The following is a 20,204-nucleotide window of genomic DNA, read 5'->3' on the forward strand; positions in this document are numbered from 1 at the left end:
TTCTCCTCTGAGAGTCAATAACACACTGAGGATTTTGGAAACCCTGATCGCGCCCCCGCTCCAGCGCCTCTTTCCTGGCCTGCGTGGGGAAGCCCCTCCATGCTGCTCATGGTCCTGGCCGCCTTTGCGGGCCCTTTTCTAGTCACAGGTTTGAAATCAGTTCCTCGTTCCTAATATTAATGATGGAAAAGGAACCAGGACAGGGACAGAGGGCCGGGCTGCAACCCTGTCCTTGTGGGCCCTGGCTGTGGTCTCGCCCTTGGGGCCTCGTTTACACTTCTTCTATCACACACGGCTTGTCTGTGCCAGGGTGTCTCAGAGCCTGTGGAGACGCTTTCCCTTGGCAATGGCCCCGAGGCCTGCCTGCATGTGGGAGCTGCCCCATCCCTCTGAGGGCAGGAGAAGGACCCATCGTTGGAACGGCGCTCTCCGCCGCCATTTTGAACAGCGCGGGCCCTCAGGTGAGGCTGGGCCCATCGATCACTCGGCGTTCCCCGCCGCCATGTTGGACGCTGCGGTTCCGCCCTCAGGTGAAGCCGGGCCCATCGATGACTCGGCGCTCCCCCGCCGCCATGTTGGACGCTGCCGTGCCGCCCTCAGGTGAGATGATCCGCAGTGCGGGCTGGGTGCGGGCGGTGCCGCAGGTCCCGCCTCTCGCGGTTGAGCGGGAGCTAAGCAGGGCTAGGCATGGTCATTATGTGGATGGGAGACCGGGGGGTCGGGTTTGCCCCCTCCCCTAGGAAAACCGCCCGTGCAGTCCTCAATGGCCTTTCCCCTTCTTGGCTGGGATCAGGCCTGCACAGAGGTGGGCAGTACCCACCTGGCCCGTTTTGTCCCCATGTTTCCCGGCCCCGTCTCGTCTGGCGTTGTGAGGGGCCCCACCGGGCATGTAATGGTGTCAATTTCACTGAATCCCTATCAGGAGAGCCCCCTCTCGCTATAGGGGTCTCTTGCTCTGTGCATGTCACCAGACTGACTCCACAGAAGGGCAGTCAAGCATCCACTAAATGGGGATAACTCTTAAACTGTATGGGGAGGGGGGCTTCGTTTCAACTAATGCCAGCCCTCCCTTAGCGATACCCCTGGCTAGTGTGTACTGGTGTGAAGGGACGCTGACATTGCCGAGGCAATTGATCGCTCAGGATTTAGAAAACCAGCGCTGGTCACGCCTCCCTGTCGCTTTAGACTATCCAGTCCCAAAGATAGGAAGGTGAAGGGGATGAAGTACAGTCCTGTGTATGGTAGACCAGAGGCTGATAAAGCCATGCTCAATAGTAAGAGTTGTCAACAGGAAAACATTTTCCTGGGCTACAGCTGAGGGGGTTGGAAAGCCTCTTCTTCCCTACATCCCCCTCCTAAGAAACCTTGGGTGGAGGCCTCAGCCCTGAACGCAGGGTGCTCGCACGTCTGGAGTACAGTTATTTATACAGGCTTTTTTTATTTCTGCTACAAGAAAACATAACCACTTTGCCTCTCTCATCACTTGCCTGTCACATGAAGTTTTGGCACGGAGAATCAGTACATGAAGGCTGCCATAAAATTTCCCATAAAACGTCGTTACTCTCAACTGAGAGATGAGTTGTGGGATGTTGAACACTGGTGCCCTGTTTTAAAAGCCGTAATAGTGAAGACTAGATTGAAAGGGGAAAATAAACATTACAACGATAACATTTTCCAGAAATTAATATGCTGTCAGATTGCTTTATTTGTAGAACAAGGTAGTAAGTAGTATAGTACCTGGAAACTTATAAATGATTAATTCATCATGATGTCAATTAAGTAACTTAATATAGTTACTAGGTAATTTGCCCATTAAAAAAAAAATCTACTGATTGAGCAGACTTTCAGCATTTTTAACCAATAAGTGACTTGATTATAAACATGGTGTGGCATACGGTCTAATACAATTCATGCATGAGAATACTGGTAGGCAGCGTTAAAGCAATACAGTCAAAATATTAATCACAGTTGGATAGCATGCTATGAGTATCTTAGCTTCTAAACTGCAATGTAATCACCAAAATTAACATTATTTTTGCAGCTACATATGGCAAATAATTTCTAATTGTTTTTAAAGTGCATCTGACAGAACGCTAATCAGGAAATTAGTATCAGTTGAATAGAAAAATAGAAGACATAAGCACCCAAGAAACATGATCACAGTTCCCTAAAACGGCATTGCCATATATTTCCAGTCAAGTGATGCTCTTTAAGGTCCTGATCCTGTAAACATGAGTAACTTACATGTGTAAATGTGTGCAAGATCGGAGATGAAGCTTGTTAGTTCATGTGAGATCATGTGCAAGTTTGACTGATTTTAGTGGTTCCTGGTTTTGAAAGAATAGTACAGCGACTAACCTAGTTCCCGAGGTAAGTTATGCTAAATGCTTCCCAGTAGGCATACTGCTAGCAAAATTATTTCAGAATGCAAAGAAATAGCATGGCGTCAGAAATCATCTTAAATTCAGGGAATGAGTATTTGTAAGAATTTAGATGCAGCTGGGTATCATGCAAACTTGTATACTAGAGGTGCAGTTTTGCCCTCAACTTCTTTCAGGACAGTTGACACCTCTTGGAACTAGGTTCTAGAGTAGCATTTGGGAATTGAATGGGTATATGCTAAGCAAATTTTGAGGTGCAAACTACCATTAACTTCCATTGACTCATGAGAACAGTGAAGACGTAGCAGGCAGCTAGTGAATAGTACTTACAAAAAAAAAAAGAAAAGTACTGCTTAAAGAGCAACAGCATTGATCACTTCTTGAAGCTAAATGATGTGTGGTAGCTCTTTGATACCAAAGAGTTACATGCTACTCTAAGTATTTTGGATTTGTGCTAATTAGCTTTTAAAATTATAGAGACATAGGAAGTAGAACTGGATTTTTATATGATTTTATTTGAAAATTATATCTGAAAATATGGATTCCTGTTTGATGATAGGGAAACGTTTTCTTTCTTTTTTTGGCAGAATTTCATTTACAACAAACTTTTTTCTTACTTTCAGCAACATCGTTAAGTGTCTCATTGCTTATTTGAGCTGCTGAAATTATTTTCCAGCTGTGAAACATCTGCAAGAATGTTTAAAAATGAATATCAGGTAAAGCAGCGATAGCTATTCTTTCTGTTTCACCCATGGAAGAAACGAATGGAAGCTACAAACTGTGTAGCAAAAAAAGTGTTGTTGAAATTTTCTTGGATATTTAGTCATACAGTATCTTCTAATCCCTGTTTGCAAATATGGAAGTAATTTTCAACGTAACTGCCAGTAGTGTGGAATATAAAAATATCCAAGTTTGATGTTGCAGGAACCGTAGTTCATGCCACAGTCCTCTTACAGGCAAATGGTTCCATTAACTTTAAGTCTCTTGTCTGCAGTGGGTTTATTTCCCCCCATTTCATCCCTTATTCATTCAAAAGAAAATTGGGCCCGTGTTTTCATGAAACACCACTTTGAATCTTCACTGAATTTAATGATGAGTTAATGGGCTTGTTGTTTGGTTGTAAACCTTTAGTCAATTCTGTGAAGGTGCAAAGCTGGCATTCTTGGAGACCATCAATTAAGTGTTTTCATGGAATATTGGGGAAAAAAACAAACCCTCCACAATATCAGCTATATTCATTTTACCTTTTTATTTAGTTTTTTTAGCTGGGTGTGACTCAGAAAAATCCTTTTTTGTCTGAGTTGCAGAATTAAACACGTCTCTATAAAGCCATTCATCTGTTGCTTATTTAATTTTTTTTACATACCATGTAACTTTTTGCTCTTAAAAGGATAAAATAGTAAGAACAGTTGGTGTTTCTTTACTATATCCATGGTGTATTGGCTTTACTTAAGCATCAGTTCAAATATACAGTCAAATATCAAATGTGATGTGTGCTGTTTTTGGATTGATTAGAAGCTGGGATTAAGATTGGCATCAGAATTGTGGTCAATAATATTTATATTGACTGTGGTTAGCCATTGTTTGGCAGTTTGCCCTCATGTGTTCAGCTTTTATCAGACTCCGCTCAGTGATGAAGCCATGTTCAACACTTGGATGGGGTGATGGATCTTTAAACTGTTTTTTTCACAGGGTGGCCAGTTTGTTGAAATATTCAGTGCTCAAGGCAAGAATCCAGGAGCAAAATGGAAGATCTTTGGCAGCCCATCAGCAATTTGGAAAGTAAGTTTTATGGGGAATTTGTAGGTCGCAGAGTATAAAACATCCAATAGTGTACTTGGAGTTCAAAATTAAAAGGTAATGAGGGCTTTGGCCTGAGTATAGAAAAGTTGTCACTTGCAGTTCCATCATGATGACAGAATAAACGACCACTTAAATTTGCACTGTATGCCTATTTGCAAACTGGATTAGTCACAACTGCAGTTTTGTAGTTGAACTATTTCTAGTAGAAAAAAACAAAGTAGTTCTGTTATTCCAATATCTCTTGAGTCAAGTCTGGGCCAGTGGGTCACGAATTCAACACGTCGACACAGTCTATTCACAAAATATATGAATAAAAGGGACGCTTTATGGCATGTGTTTTTTTTCTAACATCTCTTAATTGTTCTGCGATTGACTGCCATGTATCGTAGTGTAAATCCTGTTTGTCTTGAAAATAAAACTAAGCTAACCTTACATGTTGGCTATGTGTTATTGCGGGGATGACACTTGCTTTCTTCAGCGAGGAGGCAGCTATTTTGTTTGTTTTGTACACTGTCCTGTTTTTGTAGGAGTTTGATAAGGAGGTCAAAGGCTTTATCTTTGTACTTGAGGGAAGCAGTCAAACGAACAAGATGCAGCTACCAAAGGAAGCGAGACAGACTCGTAAGTATCAAAACATTAAATATTTGAGATGTTATTAAAACTACTAAACCTATCTGCAATACTGTCTCTTAGTTTGGCCTCTTCTACTGTCAGTTAAATAAATGATGTCGCTGTTCCGCAAGGCAGTCATTACCAGTGAGCAGAAGGTTTAGAAATGCCACACACAATTAAGCATTTTGTAGCAGGAGTAAATTGTTACAGCTCCATTGTTATCACTTCATTTGTTCCATTCCTGACTCTTATTGTCTGACCTTGGGCAAATAACTTAGGGTCCAAGCCAGTGCTCATTTAAAGCAGCAAGTTGTTCAGTTAGTGCTAAATGGGATCATTAATCTATTTAATTTTATTCTTTAATTTAGTGATATTTTACCCACTTCAGAGATGTTTAGTGGCTTTATGGTAAAGGCCATTGTGAAAGATGCTATAGAGACCAAGGATAAAGTATTATGTTGGTTGCTTCCGATTTGCTTTTTACAGAAGAAATGTCTAAACCACTTCACTTTTAAAATTAGAATAGAAAATAGGAATGGATGAAAAGATTTTCAACAGCATGAAACTGTATTTTTACATAATTTCTCACTTTTTAAAAGTACTAAAGTAACTCTCATGGGTTCAGGGATTTTGGCAAGCAATTTTACAGACAGATATTTGTCTTCTGGCAGCTGGGTCCTGACCTGGGGTAGATTGGCATCATTCCATCAAACTCAGGGAAGAAATTCTGACTTACATTGTCTGGTATGTGATCTTAAATCAAATATACCAAATATATCTAATTCTGACTTTCATTGTTTGGTCTGAGATTTCCCACTGAATAAACCCAAACTGATCATCACAACTTTGGCTGCTAAAATATTCATATTTGTGTATAAGGATTTTGTCTTGCAGATTGAACATCAGCTTAGGCCCTTTTCTTGTAAGCTGATTCATAAGGACTGACCCATGTACCTGTTCAAAGGCCAACTGGATCCTAACACGTTATCAACACTAACAGATTACAAATAAACTTTATTTTCTAAACGTATTACTTGCATTTTCCCCCCATAACTAGATTTTTTTTCCTATATGTGTCATTCTATGGGTGGTAAAATACCACTGTCCCCTAATTTAAAAAGTGTTTAGAAATCTTATCTCATGAAGTCTCTGACAAGCATATATTCACTTTTCATGTTTCTTTTATTACCAAATTCATCCTTCAGGGTGAAATACTACCTTTGTGCAAAGGGTCTTACGAAGCTTTTAGCCCCATTTTAAGCCACTGTAAAGACTGTTAAAGGTCCAGTAGCAGAGCCCCTGCCAAAAGGTAAAACCCTGACGTGGAAGTTATACCCCCTTCCAGTAAGTCTGTGGCTGAACTAGAACTTGAAGTCAGGTCATTCCCCATCCATTTCCCTGTCCCCTAGAGCAGTTAGGTCCAAACTTTTTAGCAGGTATGCCGCAAATTGGCTGCACAGCCTATTTGAATGCCACTCTGATCCTCATGCCCTGACAATCAGCTGCTCTACTTTCTGCTGTATCTGCCCCTGTGCTGCCTGTTCCTTCTCTGATCTGCTGCATGCCATGCACAGAGGTTGTCCATGCCACTTGTGGCATCTGTGCTACAGGTTGGCCATCCCTGCCCTAAACCAAAGATCAGCATCCTACAGCCTGTGGGCCACACCTAGCCTATAAAATTGGATATCAGCAGCATTTTGGTAGCAGACCAGATTGGTGGCATTTCAGCAGCAGGCGACTCACATCAGTGGCACCAGTGTTGGAAGGACTGGGCTGCACTACTTTGGCCTGCCGCTCCAAAACAGGTTGCCAACCCTTGCCCTAAACCATCCTTCCTACTATCTTAATTTTTGGTGATAACCTGAGTCAGAATGTGCTAGGCCTTTAGATTCCAGAATGAATTTGGAAAGTTAGCATTTAGAAAGGTGGAAAGACTGGGGACAAAGGTAGAGGTGGCAGAGCCTTCCTTGGGAGAACCTTGGTGTTTAGGACTTGGGCCTCTGACCATCATTTACTGGGTGGGCCTCTCTTTGCTGTTGTTAAGACAAGTCTGCAGTCTCCTTACATGTCAGTCTCTGCCTAGTAAGTCTGGCCTCATTGCAAAACTTTCTCCTCTTTGAGAAATAGTGACAGTGATCAGTCAGCTATCACGAAGCATAATGCCATTTATTGTCTGGGGACTCTGAATTCTGTGACAGGTCATGTCCCTCAACTTTTGGTAGCCTGCCAGAGTACCAGCAGGCAGGATGGAACAGTTCCCAGGGCCGGATCAGGCCTGTGGGCCATGTTTGACATTCCTCCTGTAAAGCAATATTTTACAGCTGTGCTAAACGTTCCAGATATTACCCATTAACCTCAGGAGATCCTGGCAGTTACGGATGCCACCTCATCAGGTCTTTGTCCCAGTCTGCATATCCCTTGACCTTGGCTCAGGGTTGCCTCTTTAAATCCTTCTCTTTTGTCCACTTATGTATACCAGGGCAAACCAGTGTACTCTGTTTCCCCAGGAGGTAAAACTTTCCTAGACTTGTTTATCAGCTGTGGGATTTGCATTAGTTACCCCTTGCTGAGCCAGGAACACAGAGCTACATAAGACTTACAGCAGCCATACAGTCATCTTTTTTAATGTTCACTGTGTTTAGAGCATCTACCACATCTCAATATAATAGTCTTTGAAGTTTCTGTGCTTCCAAGGTCTTGCATCTGTCACACCTAGGAACAAGGCAGCCTCAGGGGACAGCTTTGCTAAGGTTTGTATTTTGCTATTTAAGACGGCAGTAGACAAACTAGAAAGAGAGTAAGTTTGCTTTTTTAATGCAAATCCTGTGTATGTAAAGTGAGTTGATAGAGCAGGATGGGGACTTGGGTCATTCATATAGATATTAACTAATGGTCTCCTATACAGTGGTTGTATGAATGTTTATTGTATCATTAAATATCTTCTGTGGGAGCTGTAATAACAAATGAAGCTATAGCAATGAGTTACCGAGTATTTTCATAAGGAAATAGTTTTCTGTAAATTATGCAATTTTTCATGTTTTTAAAACATTCTTTAAAATTATTGCTGCACTTAGTAGAATTCTTGGTAATGATTTTTTCCCTCCCCCCAAAAAAGTCCTTACGGAGACCTAGAAATTGGATCTTTTTCATTTCAACACGGTCATAGTTTGGGGAAGATGGTAATAATATCTGAAAGAACACCTGACTCTTCCCCCAAATAAAACTGGCACTGCAACAGTCAGAAAAAGTCTGCCCACGCTTCCGGCATGGTTATATGATCAGTTGTCTGATCAGCAGTATGGATTGTTTTCCACTATTGTCTGCTCAGGCAGCACTCAAGCTAAATTCAGAGGCAGTTATTTTCCTGTGAGCACACCACTAACCCAACTGCTTGTATCTGAAACTCTGTGGCAAGATGTAATGCCTGTATAAGGCCTATTGTAATGAACCAAGCTATGTGTGATTTAACTGCTTGCTTTTTTTTTTTTTTTAACTGTAAGACAGTTAGTTATTTTAATTGGGTCAAACAGGAATCTTCTAATATATTTCTTGTACAGTGTCTTGTAATTACAAATTAATTTAACTTTTCTCAAGCATACACAATGAAGTAGTAAATGAGAAATTGTGAAGTCTGGTCCTGCACTAATGATTTAAAGATTAATTATTCTGATTTTACAAAGGAAATTCAGCACTATCTTTAGTATTATAAATATTACACTAATGAATCTTTATAAGAAATCCAACTTCAATTTTTTATTGGCAGTGCTAAAATAAACTGTTGTGACTTAAATTGAAGATTAAGAAGTAATGCATTGTGGAATCTCTGGGCTAAAAATAGATTTGGTTCTAAATTAACTCAGTATTAGTGTTGTAATGTTGTTTGCAAATTTCCATCTGTTATCATTCCCTCTCCTTTGGGGTATGTGCTGCAAATATTTCAAATGTTGGTAAACTGAATTCAAATATACAAGTTGTCAGTAGCACTGAAAATTTTGCCATCTCTCCTTTATAGTGATCTAAAAACTTGTTAACATGGCATTTGATTCCCTCTCTGCACCACTAAAAGGCAAGTCATGGATGGAAGCTTGTGAGAATAGCTGGCCGAGATTAGCCATTTTTCCCAATTAGTCATCATAAACTTTTCACAAGGATTTGCAGACCCTGGCTTTCATCTTTGTCTCTCTTTGCACTGAATGTTGCTCTAAGTGTCTCTGGCCCTTCTCTCGCAATGACTCCACTGTACAGGTGCTCATTTCCTGAGTATATGTACGTGCTGTGCCCCGCCCCACCCTAGCTGAAGGACAGTCAAAGTCTTTGACCAGTCCTTTCTAGCCACCTTTAACATAATTTATCACTCCTTTACTGTAGCACGGAGCCCTGTAACAGGGTTGCCATGCTCTTCCTGTCAGGATGTACTGCTAACTAAGGTCTTTCAAGACCTGGCTCAAATGATGCAGAATGCTCTTAACTTGTGACATGCAGAAATGTGCATTATATGGTTTTCTTTATTTTAACAGAAGGCAAACATTCATTCACCCTTACATCAGGGGTACCCTGCTCTTTCTGTCTGTTTATTCCCTGAAGCCCTTTCCATGGAATGTTTCAGGGATGTATTTGGTAGCCGTGTTGGTCTGTGACAAAAAGATGAAACATGGAAGATGCCAAATTTTGCCTGATTTTGGAGTTATAAACTTCACTGCTGAACAACAAAGAAAGACTGCTCTAACTCCCTGCCTTTCTGCCATCTGACATCACTGGGGAAGGAATCCTGCCTTATGTGCATATCAAAGAGCAACTCGCACAAAAAACTCTCATGGACCCAGAGGAACAGATATTTAACTTCAGCTTCTTCTGTGCAAGATGAAGCTTATTTTCTATCCATGGGGGCTTTAACCATCTTTAATTTTCCCTAAGCCTGAGAAAGGGCACATGTGCCTGAAAGCTTGCAGCAAAAAGATAAATGTTTTGCAGTTTCTTAGCTGATCTAATAAAGGTATCATCTCTGAACCAGGAGTTTAGAGTTTTGCATTTCTTCTTGTCTCAGACCAACATGGCTGCCAAATACATCCCTACCTGCATAGGAGCACCTGTGTATTTCTGGAAGAGTAATACTGAGTGGAGAAGAGTACTTTGCTGCATGTTACTGAGAGATTTTATTTTGTTGCTTTGTAAGTTAAAGCCAAAACTTTAATACTACAAAACTATAATGGGTCATTCTGGTCTCAGTGGTCTAAAGGGGGGATGGTAGGTCTTGGGCAGCCTCCACTGTATCAGCAGAATTTGCTATAAATACGTAATATTTTCATAGGCTTCTAGGGCTGAAATGAGTGTTGTTGGTCTTTGAGCCCTGTCCATTGCTGTCATGGGCACCCATGACATACAACACCTTTCATAAACTGATCAAGTTCTCTGATGATTTGAAACCTAACTTCTAGTGAAAATGTATTCAGGGTGCTTCATATGTAGTAAGCAACTGTCAGTCCTCTGGATCATGGTGTACATGTAAGAGGTCTAGTCAGATGCCGGATGAATTTGCTTGTACCAAACCCTGCGACTATCACACCACAGGACCTTTGACGTCTAGGCAAGAGTATGGAGAAATGGCGCCTGGCCAAGACCTACCATCCCCTGCTTTAGACCACTGAGACCAGAACCCAAAGACCAGACCAAGTCCAGATGTTCAGTGCCTCGCTGGGGTAGCTTCTGACAGAGAGCAGCGGATCAGAACTAATAACAGATAAGGCCTAATGCCTCAGTAAGGGCACGTTTCTGTCAAGGTGATGTCACTTAGCCTTTCTCCAAACAAGTAGTACCCACAAGGCAGTAGGGGCTAGGGTTGTGAGGTGCCCTATACTCACTGGCTGTATTCTGGAGGTTGCAACATTAGTATTTAATGGGAGCTACCCCTCCACCAGTAGCCCCACCACACTGCCCCCAGGCTCACCATTAGGCTGCAGTTTACAGTCATACCTGGGACCAACTTCATATGTAGATAGCAACAAACCAGCATAATCCTTACAGAACCAGTGAGAGGTAGGTAGTGTTATAGGTTGTTTATTTATGGTGAAAACTGAGAGGCTAAAAGGTTATGTGACTCTTTAAAGTGTATGCAGTTGTCAGTGGCCTAGGAGTAAAGACTGGTGACTTCTTATGTTCCAATCAAAGACATAACAAAATCAAAATGTTGGGAGTTAAAGCTAGAGAAACTCATTTCACATTTTAGAGCAATTGACTGCTGGAACAAATTCACAAGTTATGTGATGGACTCTCCATCACTAGAAATTTTCGCAAGAAGTTTGGATAGCTTTCTACAAGATACGCTGTAGCTCAGCCAGAACTTATGGACATATTGCCAGAACTGCTTGGTGAAATTGTTCTGCTCACGTTTTTATCAGGGGTCAGAATAGGAGCGCGTCTGTCTGCACTTTACACTAGCTTGCTCAGGAGCTGCTGTAGTACAGAGCTCTGCACAGGCTACAGAACCTGCCCAAGACTCTGCAAAAATACGTGGGTGGCTCCCCAACGCTCAGCTCCATGCTGCTGCAACTGCTGTTCATAGTAACTAAGCCAGCTAATTTACCTCTAGCCAGGATAATGCTCTGGCTAGCTCTGAGATATTGCTTTGATTTGCTGCCGTAAACTAAATAGTAAGCGCTGGAATAACTGTTGTCTTAAGCTCTGTGGTTGAGCTTTTTTTGTAAATTGGGGGGTGACCAGCGGTAGCACAGGAGCCAGACAGGTAAAAACAAAGAGCTGCTTTGAGCTACTGCTCAAAGGCTTTGAGCTTCTGTGTGGATGATCAGAGCTCGTGCAGACCTCCTGAGACTCATGCGGCACTTGAGGCTAATGTTACTTTCTAGGCCTAAATCTCCTCCACAGTTCCATGAGGGGGCAACTGCCTCCCTTACTGAATCAGTAAGAACAGATAACAAATTTGGACTCGAGCCGTCTTGTGCTTGTAAGTATATGGCTTTTCCTGCACAGGGAATTGGCAGGACCCTATTGTTTGCTCTTCCAGTTAAGCTGTATTTTTACTGCCTTAAGCATGTGAATTAGATCTACCTCATCAAAGCCTCAGTTGCCCACACTTGTCATAATCTGGATTGCATTTTTGATAGATTGTTTTTGATTAAGTTCTTTAATAAAGTTTAAACTGTCTCAACAGTGAGAATAAGTTCCACATGCTTTTATGTAACATTGGTGTGAATCTGTTGTTTTGTTTTATGTGTCTTCCTGGGATACACTGAGTTTACATATGTTCACAACACAACGAAGAACTGTAAACAGAAGAAAAAAAAATAGTCCTTTTGTTTTCCTAAGAACTCCGCCAAAACCACAACTGGGACTTTTAAAACGGCACATTTATTATGGTTTGATTTGGTTTTCTTCAGTTCTTTTTTTCATTTCTTATATTGTGTGAACCTGGGGAAATAGTCTTACAGCAGTATGCCTATATATCTTTGAAATGTTAAATGGCAGTTCTTTGTGCAAGTATATCCTTAGTTATATGTCTGTGTCTTTTCTCTCTTTCTAGTTGGACTAATCCAGCGGTTTCTGGTACTTCAGATTTATGTACCATTGGGACAAGACTTCTCCACTGAATTACTGTAAGAAATGTAGAACACCCTAATATATTTTATGTATAGTAGACACTAGATCAATTGAACCACTATCGGAAGCTATTAATAGCAAGTAGTAGATTCTGTATTAAAGACTTTGTATCAAGTTAACCTGAAGTAATTAAGCTAATTTAATGATGACACCTCTATATTCTGGTATTCCTCTGGGGAAAGGAAAGAAAGCAAATTCTGTTAACAAGAGTGAAAATAATGGAAACATACAGAGCAGATGGGGATCTAACCATATGCAAGGTACATAAATGGAAAAAGTGGTGCTTGAGATTCCTCTTGACATGCAGGAGAGAATCAGAAATGGTATGCATTAAATTAGTCTCCCCCAGCTGGGGAAGAGAGAAATCTGTTTAGTTTAAGAACATTTTTGTGTACTTCAGAGGGATTAAAAATAAAGGTGCTTGACTTTAGTAATTTGTTCAATTGTTCATGTAATCAATAATCTAGTACATTGGCACTTTCAGATGATTCATAAACTTTTCCAGTGTTGCCTATTGAAATGTCACTAGTTGTGGTTATCTATTGAAGTTGGATGGTGAACTTGACACAGATTCACTAAAAGAATCTGTCTTGAGCTCAAAGAATGTTCTTTTCTTCTGTAAACTGATTATTTACTTAGAAATTGGTGAAGGAAACAGAGGAGAAGCTTCCTTCTTTGTGCCATTTCTCTCAGCTCACAAGGTAGCTCTACAACTAGACCACTAGTCTGAGAGATAACCTCATTATTAAAGGGAGTGCTTGCTTAGGCCAAGGTTTAGTGGATAATTCTGAGGGGCCTTCTATTCACCAGCCTGTTGCCAAGATCTAAAAACAAAGAAAAAGCTATCTAGGACCAAGACCAAAATTACTCCTCACAAAATAGGTTTGATTTATAATAGCAAATACACCATATGCAATATCAGACTTGTGCTATTCCCAGAACTATACTACTATAATAAGAGATGCTGTTACACAAGCCTATGTCTGTAATACTGCAAGATCACATCTGCCAAATGGAAAAAGATGACAACTTTGTTATGAAATTTCATTTAAGTTTCTTTAGGGGAATTATAACTAGTAGAGAGGTTGTAACAAGGCATATGTTTGTCCTAGTTTGGACCCTAATCAACTCCACTCTGTCCAAGACTATCGCCCCCTTTCCCTGTCCCAAAGAAAAGATGGTTTGTCTTTTTCCGGCTTGGTTCTAAAAGGTTTACTGACCTTGAAACAGAACTTAAGTACTTTGTCCCTAGATAATATTTAAACAAGAAATGTGAGTTTTATTCACCTCACATCAATAATAAAATAGTAAACACAGACAACAAGTGTGTAGGCATATTGCAAGACCAAGACATTTCAGAAAAGTTTAGATGAATAATACAAAATTATGTCGCTTGTATGAACAGCTCATGATAGATGCTACTGAGTTCCAGAAGCTGGAGGCAGAATTCTGAAGTGATGATTCTGAAGAAGAGTCGAGTAACAGCTTCCACGCATTTGTTACTTTTGGGATTTGCTTTTTGTTGTTTTGTTCATAATGAACTAAAACATTGAGGGATTTCTGTAACCTAATTTATTCCCTGAGGGATGGAGACCTATCAGTTTTTCTTCAGTGCATTTTCACTTGCAAGGCCTTGAGCACAGAACCAGATTTGAAAGCTACATGTGTTCTGGGCTGCTCTGAAGTCAGTTTTGCTTGTCAGGACTGCAAGTGTCTCTTCTGAAACAGTTACCCTAGAACTACAGAAAAGGCTAGTTCTAATTGGTCTGTGACTATAAACTGTTTTATCCATCTCTGCTTTAGCACTAGCTAATGTACATATTTTTGGTATGTGGTAAAGACTCCAACAATACACCCCTGAGCACGTTTCAATAATATCTATAGCTAACATGCCTGATAGCCAGTTGCCTTTAGACTTTCTTGCTTATGACAAATTTTCCTGAGACTACAAAAAAAGGTTGGGAAAAAATTAAACAATAGGCCTCCTTTCTTGAATTCATATTCCCCGATTCTTATTCTTGGAGTTTGAATTTAAATTTTTGGCACAGTTTTGAGACAGTGTGGAAAGTGGCTCCCCTTTGTGGGCCACACAGGCAGCTAGCCAGATGTGAGGGATGAAGGAGTTCCCATGCAGCGGCAGCCATCCACCATCCCACGCAGCCGCCACTTCATTGATTCTGATAACCAGAATTTTTACATAACCAGCACCCTCCTTACCCCACTCATGCCAGTTAACACAGCTTCTACTGTAATAAGTAGAACTCAAATATAAGAACCTGCCTCTTGTAAACCTGTTAGTCTCAAATTCTAATTACCATCACAATCTTGACCAGGTCTCCACTTCCAGTCTTCCCTTGTCTCTGGGCAATTTGCCCACTCCACTTACCTGCCATGCCTTGATGAAAATAAAGTTCAGCTGTTACTCGAGCGGAAGACTACCATTTGTATGCCCTGATGACTAGAGCTGTAAGTGCATACTTTGACCACCCCTGTACATGCCCCAACCTTTGCAGATGTTCCACTGTGTGTTACCTCTCTGGCCTAGGTCTGGAGCAAACTGGGCATATAGTTGTAGCTCTACCATACTACCCTGGAGGGCCACTCTCACACCACCCGTCTCACCGGGGTCCCATTCACTCTGCCAGCTCTCACCTGGTCTCTTTCATGCTGCACACTCTCCTGGGCCACATTCATACCACCTGGCCTCACCCAGCTTCCAACTTGTCTCTCCACACCTAGGTCAGCCCTGGCACAGTCTGTTGGGCATCTTCCACTGCCCTCACATGAACGTTTCCACTGCCCTCACATGAACGTTTCCACTGCCCTCACATGAACAACTGTTAGCCTGCTTTACTCCTGGCCCCGCACTAGGCCTCCATGGCCCCATTGGGTCTTTTCCCTCTTCACTATGCCCCTCTCTTAGGGCCTCTATTCACTCACAGGACCTCTCTCTCTCTGTCACCCCTCTCTCACTGGGTCTGTACTCATGCCCCCAGGCTTTACCCTGCTGCCTGGGTGCAGCTCCAGGTCCTTCTTCTGGCCTGGACTCTGCCTTGGGGCTCTTAATGAACCTGGGCTCTCCCTGCTCTGCTGGAGCACCACCAGGGATGTGGGGCTAGGGTTATAAGGTGCCCTTTCCTGCCCTTCCTTTCCTGAGGAGGTAACTGGCCTGGCATTTCCTGGGGGCTCCTATGCCACCAGAAGCCCCACAGGCTACCCTTCCTCGGCAGGGTGCAGTTTCACATCTTAACCAGGACAACAGGAGCCTCCACCTCCCCATAGCACTTCTCTTTACCTCCAAGTCCCCGAGCAGGAGCTCAGTCAGCTGATGTTGCTGCCTCCCTTGCTAGCAGCCAACTGCCCTCTTTATATAGCTGGCCTGCATTTGAAAATGGCTGCTGCAATCAGCCACCTGGCAGCTGCCTGCTCCAGTCCTTAAAGTGACAGGCACCAAAAGTGCACTGCCACAGAAACCCTACCAGATAGCAGGGATTGGCCCCAGAGCCAAGTCGGAAGAAAAACTTCAGATCTTCCATGCTTTTATTTAGAATTTGTCCATCTTCTGCTTACCTGTGGCTCTTTATCAAACCTTTTCAAACCACTGGCGGGAATATTAGAACGCTCGTGGCGCACGGGTCAAGTCCCGGAGGACTGGAAAAGGGCCAATGTGGTTCCCATTTTCAAGAAGGGGAGGAAGGAGGACCCGGGTAACTATAGGCCAGTCAGTCTCACCTCTTTGAAAATCTTTGAAAAAATCATCAAGGCTCACATTTGTGAGAGCCCGGCAGGACAAATTATGCTGAGGGGAAACCAGCACGGGTTCGTGGCAGGCAGATCGTGCCTGACCAATCTAGTCTCTTTTTATGACCAGGTCACAAAACGCCTCGACGCAGGAGGAGGGGTGGATGTCGTATACTTGGACTTCAGGAAGGCCTTTGATACGGTATCCCACCCCATACTGGTGAACAAGTTAAGGGGCTGTGACTTGGATGACTGCACAGTCCGGCGGGTGGAGAATTGGCTGGAGGGTCGCACCCAGAGAGTCGTGGTGGATGGGTCGGTTTCGACCTGGAAGACTGTGGGCAGTGGGGTCCCGCAGGGCTCGGTCCTTGGACCGATACTCTTTAATGTCTTCATCAGCGACTTGGACGAGGGGGTGAAATGTACTCTGTCCAAGTTTGCAGATGACACTAAGCTATGGGGCGAAGTGGACACGCCGGAGGGCAGGGAGCAGCTGCAAGCAGACCTGGACAGGTTAGACAAGTGGGCAGAAAACAACAGAATGCAGTTCAACAAGGAGAAATGCAAAGTGCTGCATCTAGGGAGGAAAAACGTCCAGCACACCTACAGCCTGGGAAATGACCTGCTGGGTGGCACGGAAGTGGAAAGGGATCTTGGAGTCCTAGTGGACTCCAAGATGAACATGAGTCGGCAGTGTGACGAAACCATCAGAAAAGCCAATGGCACTTTATCGTGCATCAGCAGATGCATGACAAATAGGTCCAAGGAGGTGATACTTCCCCTCTATCGGGCGCTGGTCAGACCGCAGCTGGAGTACTGTGTGCAATTCTGGGCGCCGCACTTCAAGAAGGATGCGGATAACCTGGAGAGGGTCCAGAGAAGGGCCACTCGTATGGTTAAGGGCCTGCAGGCCAAGCCCTACGAGGAGAGATTAGAGAAACTGGACCTTTTCAGCCTCCGCAAGAGAAGGTTGAGAGGCGACCTGGTGACTGCCTATAAGTTCGTCAGGGGGGCACAGAAGGGAATTGGTGAGTATTTATTCACCAAGGCCCCCCCGGGGGTTACAAGAAATAATGGCCACAAGCTAGAGGAGAGCAGATTTAGATTGGATATTAGGAGGAACTTCTTCACAGTTCGAGTGGCCAAGGTCTGGAACGGGCTCCCAAGGGAGGTGGTGCTCTCCCCTACCCTGGGGGTATTCAAGAGAAGGTTGGATGTGTATCTAGCTGGGGTAATGTAGGCCCAGCACTCTTTCCTGCTTATGCAGGGGGTCGGACTCGATGATCTATTGAGGTCCCTTCCGACCCTAGCATCTATGAATCTATGTTAGCATCTCTTGCCCTCAGTCTTCTTCACTGGGGGCATTTCTCCTTCCTGGGTCTCTTCACTTCTCAACAATTTCTACCTACTTCTTCCTCAACTCTTTATTCAGCCTGGAGCCATTGTTCAACTCTCCTACTTAACAAAAGAGCCATTCACTTGAGTTGATCTTCTCTGAATACTGTTCACATGTGTACTCATTCACATACTTACGTGCATATGCAGTTGCTCTTTCTTTTTCCAGTTATCACCTGATCTCTTGTAAGATCATTTCTTAGTCCTTGTCCTGTGGCTCATCCCATTTGCTGTGACTTCTGGTCCAGACTGGCTTTTCTTCTACTCTAGTTCTATTCCAGACAGTATCCGATGTGGCTCCCCCCTGCTCTCCACTGAAATGGCTCTTCACACTTCTATGGTTTCATAGATTTCATAGATTTCATAGACATTAGGGCTGGAAGGGACCTCGGGAGATCATCAAGTCCAGCCCCCTGCCCAAAGGGCAGGAAGTCAGCAGGGGTCATAGGATCCCAGCAAGATAAGCATCCAGTTTACTCTTGAAGGTGTTCAATGTAGGCGCTTGAACCACCTCCGCTGGCAGACTGCTCCAGACCTTGGGGGCTCGGACAGTAAAGAAATTCTTCCTTATGTCCAGCCTGAAACGGTCTTGCAGGAGTTTGTGACCGTTCGACCTCGTCATCCCTTGGGGCGCTCTGGTGAACAGACGTTCCCCCAGATCCTGGTGGTCACCCCTGATAAACTTGTAGGTGGCCATCAGATCACCCCTGAGCCTGCGCTTTTCCAGGCTAAAGAGTCCCGTGGCTCTCAGCCTGTCATCGTAAGATCTGTTTTCCTGACCTCTGATCATGCGCGTGGCTCTCCTCTGGACTCTCTCAAGCTTTCTCCACATCCTTTTTGAATTGTGGACCCCAAAACTGGACGCAGTACTCCAGCTGCGGCCTCACCAAGGCCGAGTACAAGGGGAGAATGACGTCCCGGGATTTGCTCGAGAAGCATCTATGGATGCACGCCAGCATTTTGGTTGCTTTACTAGCCGCACCATCGCATTGGAGGCTCATGTTCATCTTGTGGTCAATGATGACCCCCAAGTCTTTTTCTTCTGTAGTGCTAACCAACGTAGCACTGCCAAGCCTATAAGGGTGCTGCAGGTTTTTCCTCCCAAGGTGGAGAACCTTGCATTTTTCTGTGTTAAACACCATGAGGTTCTCATCTGCCCATTTGCTGAGCTTGTCCAGGTCAGCCTGGATCACCCGCCTATCTTCTGGCATGGATGCTTTGCCCCAAAGTTTGGTGTCATCGGCGAACTTGGCCAGTCCACTCCTGACTCCAATGTCCACATCGTTAATGAATATGTTGAACAGTATGGGTCCAAGGACAGAGCCTTGAGGGACCCCACTGGTCACAGGGCACCACGATGAGTGGCTGCCATCTATCACAACCCTCTGGGTCCGACCACGAAGCCAATTTCCCAGCCAGCGGATCGTGGTGGAGCCAAAGCCACAACTGGGCAGTTTGGCCAAGAGGTGATGGTATGGCCTTTCCTTTCCATCCACACAGCTAAAACATTCAGCCAAATTCCTTCTGTCTTGCTTCTCAGTTACTGTCACATCCTTTTCAAATACAGTCTTGGCCCACTCTCATTTATTCCAAATGCTGCTGCAACGATATGCTTCTAGCCTTCTTCTTTGACTTACTAACCTCTCTTTGAATCCCCCCAATTGTTTCCCTTTCTTTTGTAACTCTGAACATCAGGTGTTTGTCTTCAGTAACCGTGCCATCAGCCTCCTTGCCCTGACCTGTCATTTCTGTCACTGTTGCTTTTGTCATCTCCTGTCTCAGATCAGCCAGTGTTATCTATCCCCACTGCCCAGCTGTTAAATTTCCAAACAAATACTTTCATGTTTTCTCTCTTGCTGTCCTTCCTCCCTGGAACCACCTCTTTGTGAACCACTGTAAAGCTACTCATTGTCCCTCTCCAAAGACTCCTCTTTTGCTATGATGTGTCCAAACAATTGGAAAGTATAGGTTGCTAGTGAATTGATACTGCCACAGTCATCTGTTGCATCTCATCTTAGATCGTAAGCTATACGGTGCAAGGACTGTTCTTTTTGTTTTACAGTTTGCTCAGTTTTCTGTTTCTGGCATTGAAAAGACTGTCTCTGTATTGTCTGTCTGCAATACACTTCCCTCTTCTCTTTTCACTTTTGTCTTTTCTTTCTGGGATTTTCCACGCTCTAGCCCTTAAGTGGAACTGCTAACAGAAGATTGTTTGAAAGGTCATAGCAGTAGCATAATGTGGGGTGGAGGAGTGGGGCAGGTACCCTAGGTGCGGCTTAGGGGAGGGGCACCAGAAGGATGGGGCAGGGAGCAAAGAAAAGTGGAGTGAAATTTTCTTGTCTGGTAGCAGCAAGCTCCATTGCTACTCTAGAGAACGATGATTCCTTGGGTGCCCTCTGCTCTGCTTGCTGCTGTTCCTGCACCTGCGAGCGAGAAGGTAGGAAGGATGAGGAGAGGCCGCTACCCCAGGTGCATTTTTCCATGCTATGCATCTGGATAATAGTTCTGCTGTACCCTTTGTTTTCCCACCACAGCTGGGCTTTTCAATTGTACATGGCTGTTAATGAGTATCAGATTCACCTGGGCACCAAAATTCACTTCCTTAACACAGAAGGGATGATGCAGTTGAGAGCGACAGTTATAGCTGAAGTGTATGATCCA

At 43.6% G+C, this 20,204-nt stretch overlaps 1 protein-coding gene and 1 long non-coding RNA gene across 6 annotated transcripts in view; one reads left to right on the plus strand and one right to left on the minus strand.

Annotated features, from left to right (window-relative positions):
* The first annotated feature begins 456 nt into the window (after window positions 1-456).
* Window positions 457-20,204, plus strand: part of CFAP20DC (CFAP20 domain containing) — a 121,278-nt gene continuing 101,530 nt past the window's right edge. For 3 of the 5 annotated variants that reach the window (XM_090021421.1, XM_090021420.1, XM_090021423.1), the window contains exons 1-5: window positions 458-600; window positions 3,005-3,097; window positions 4,074-4,163; window positions 4,712-4,805; window positions 12,331-12,403. In XM_090021421.1, the coding sequence (XP_089877547.1) occupies window positions 3,077-3,097; window positions 4,074-4,163; window positions 4,712-4,805; window positions 12,331-12,403 (278 nt within the window). In that variant the 5' untranslated portion in view covers window positions 458-600; window positions 3,005-3,076. Of the gene's footprint in view, window positions 601-3,004; window positions 3,098-4,073; window positions 4,164-4,711; window positions 4,806-12,330; window positions 12,404-20,204 lie in introns of all 5 variants that reach the window. The other 2 variants (XM_090021424.1, XM_090021422.1) reach the window with 1 other exon arrangement.
* Window positions 18,368-20,204, minus strand: part of LOC149855968 (uncharacterized) — a 228,096-nt gene continuing 226,259 nt past the window's right edge. The window contains exon 4 of the long non-coding RNA XR_016438436.1: window positions 18,368-19,966. This is a non-coding gene — a long non-coding RNA (uncharacterized LOC149855968). The remainder of the gene's footprint in view (window positions 19,967-20,204) is intronic.

Source organism: Crocodylus siamensis, chromosome 11, assembly GCF_052110815.1.
Source record: "Crocodylus siamensis isolate JL-2025a chromosome 11, ASM5211081v1, whole genome shotgun sequence".
NCBI lineage: Eukaryota > Metazoa > Chordata > Crocodylia > Crocodylidae > Crocodylus > Crocodylus siamensis.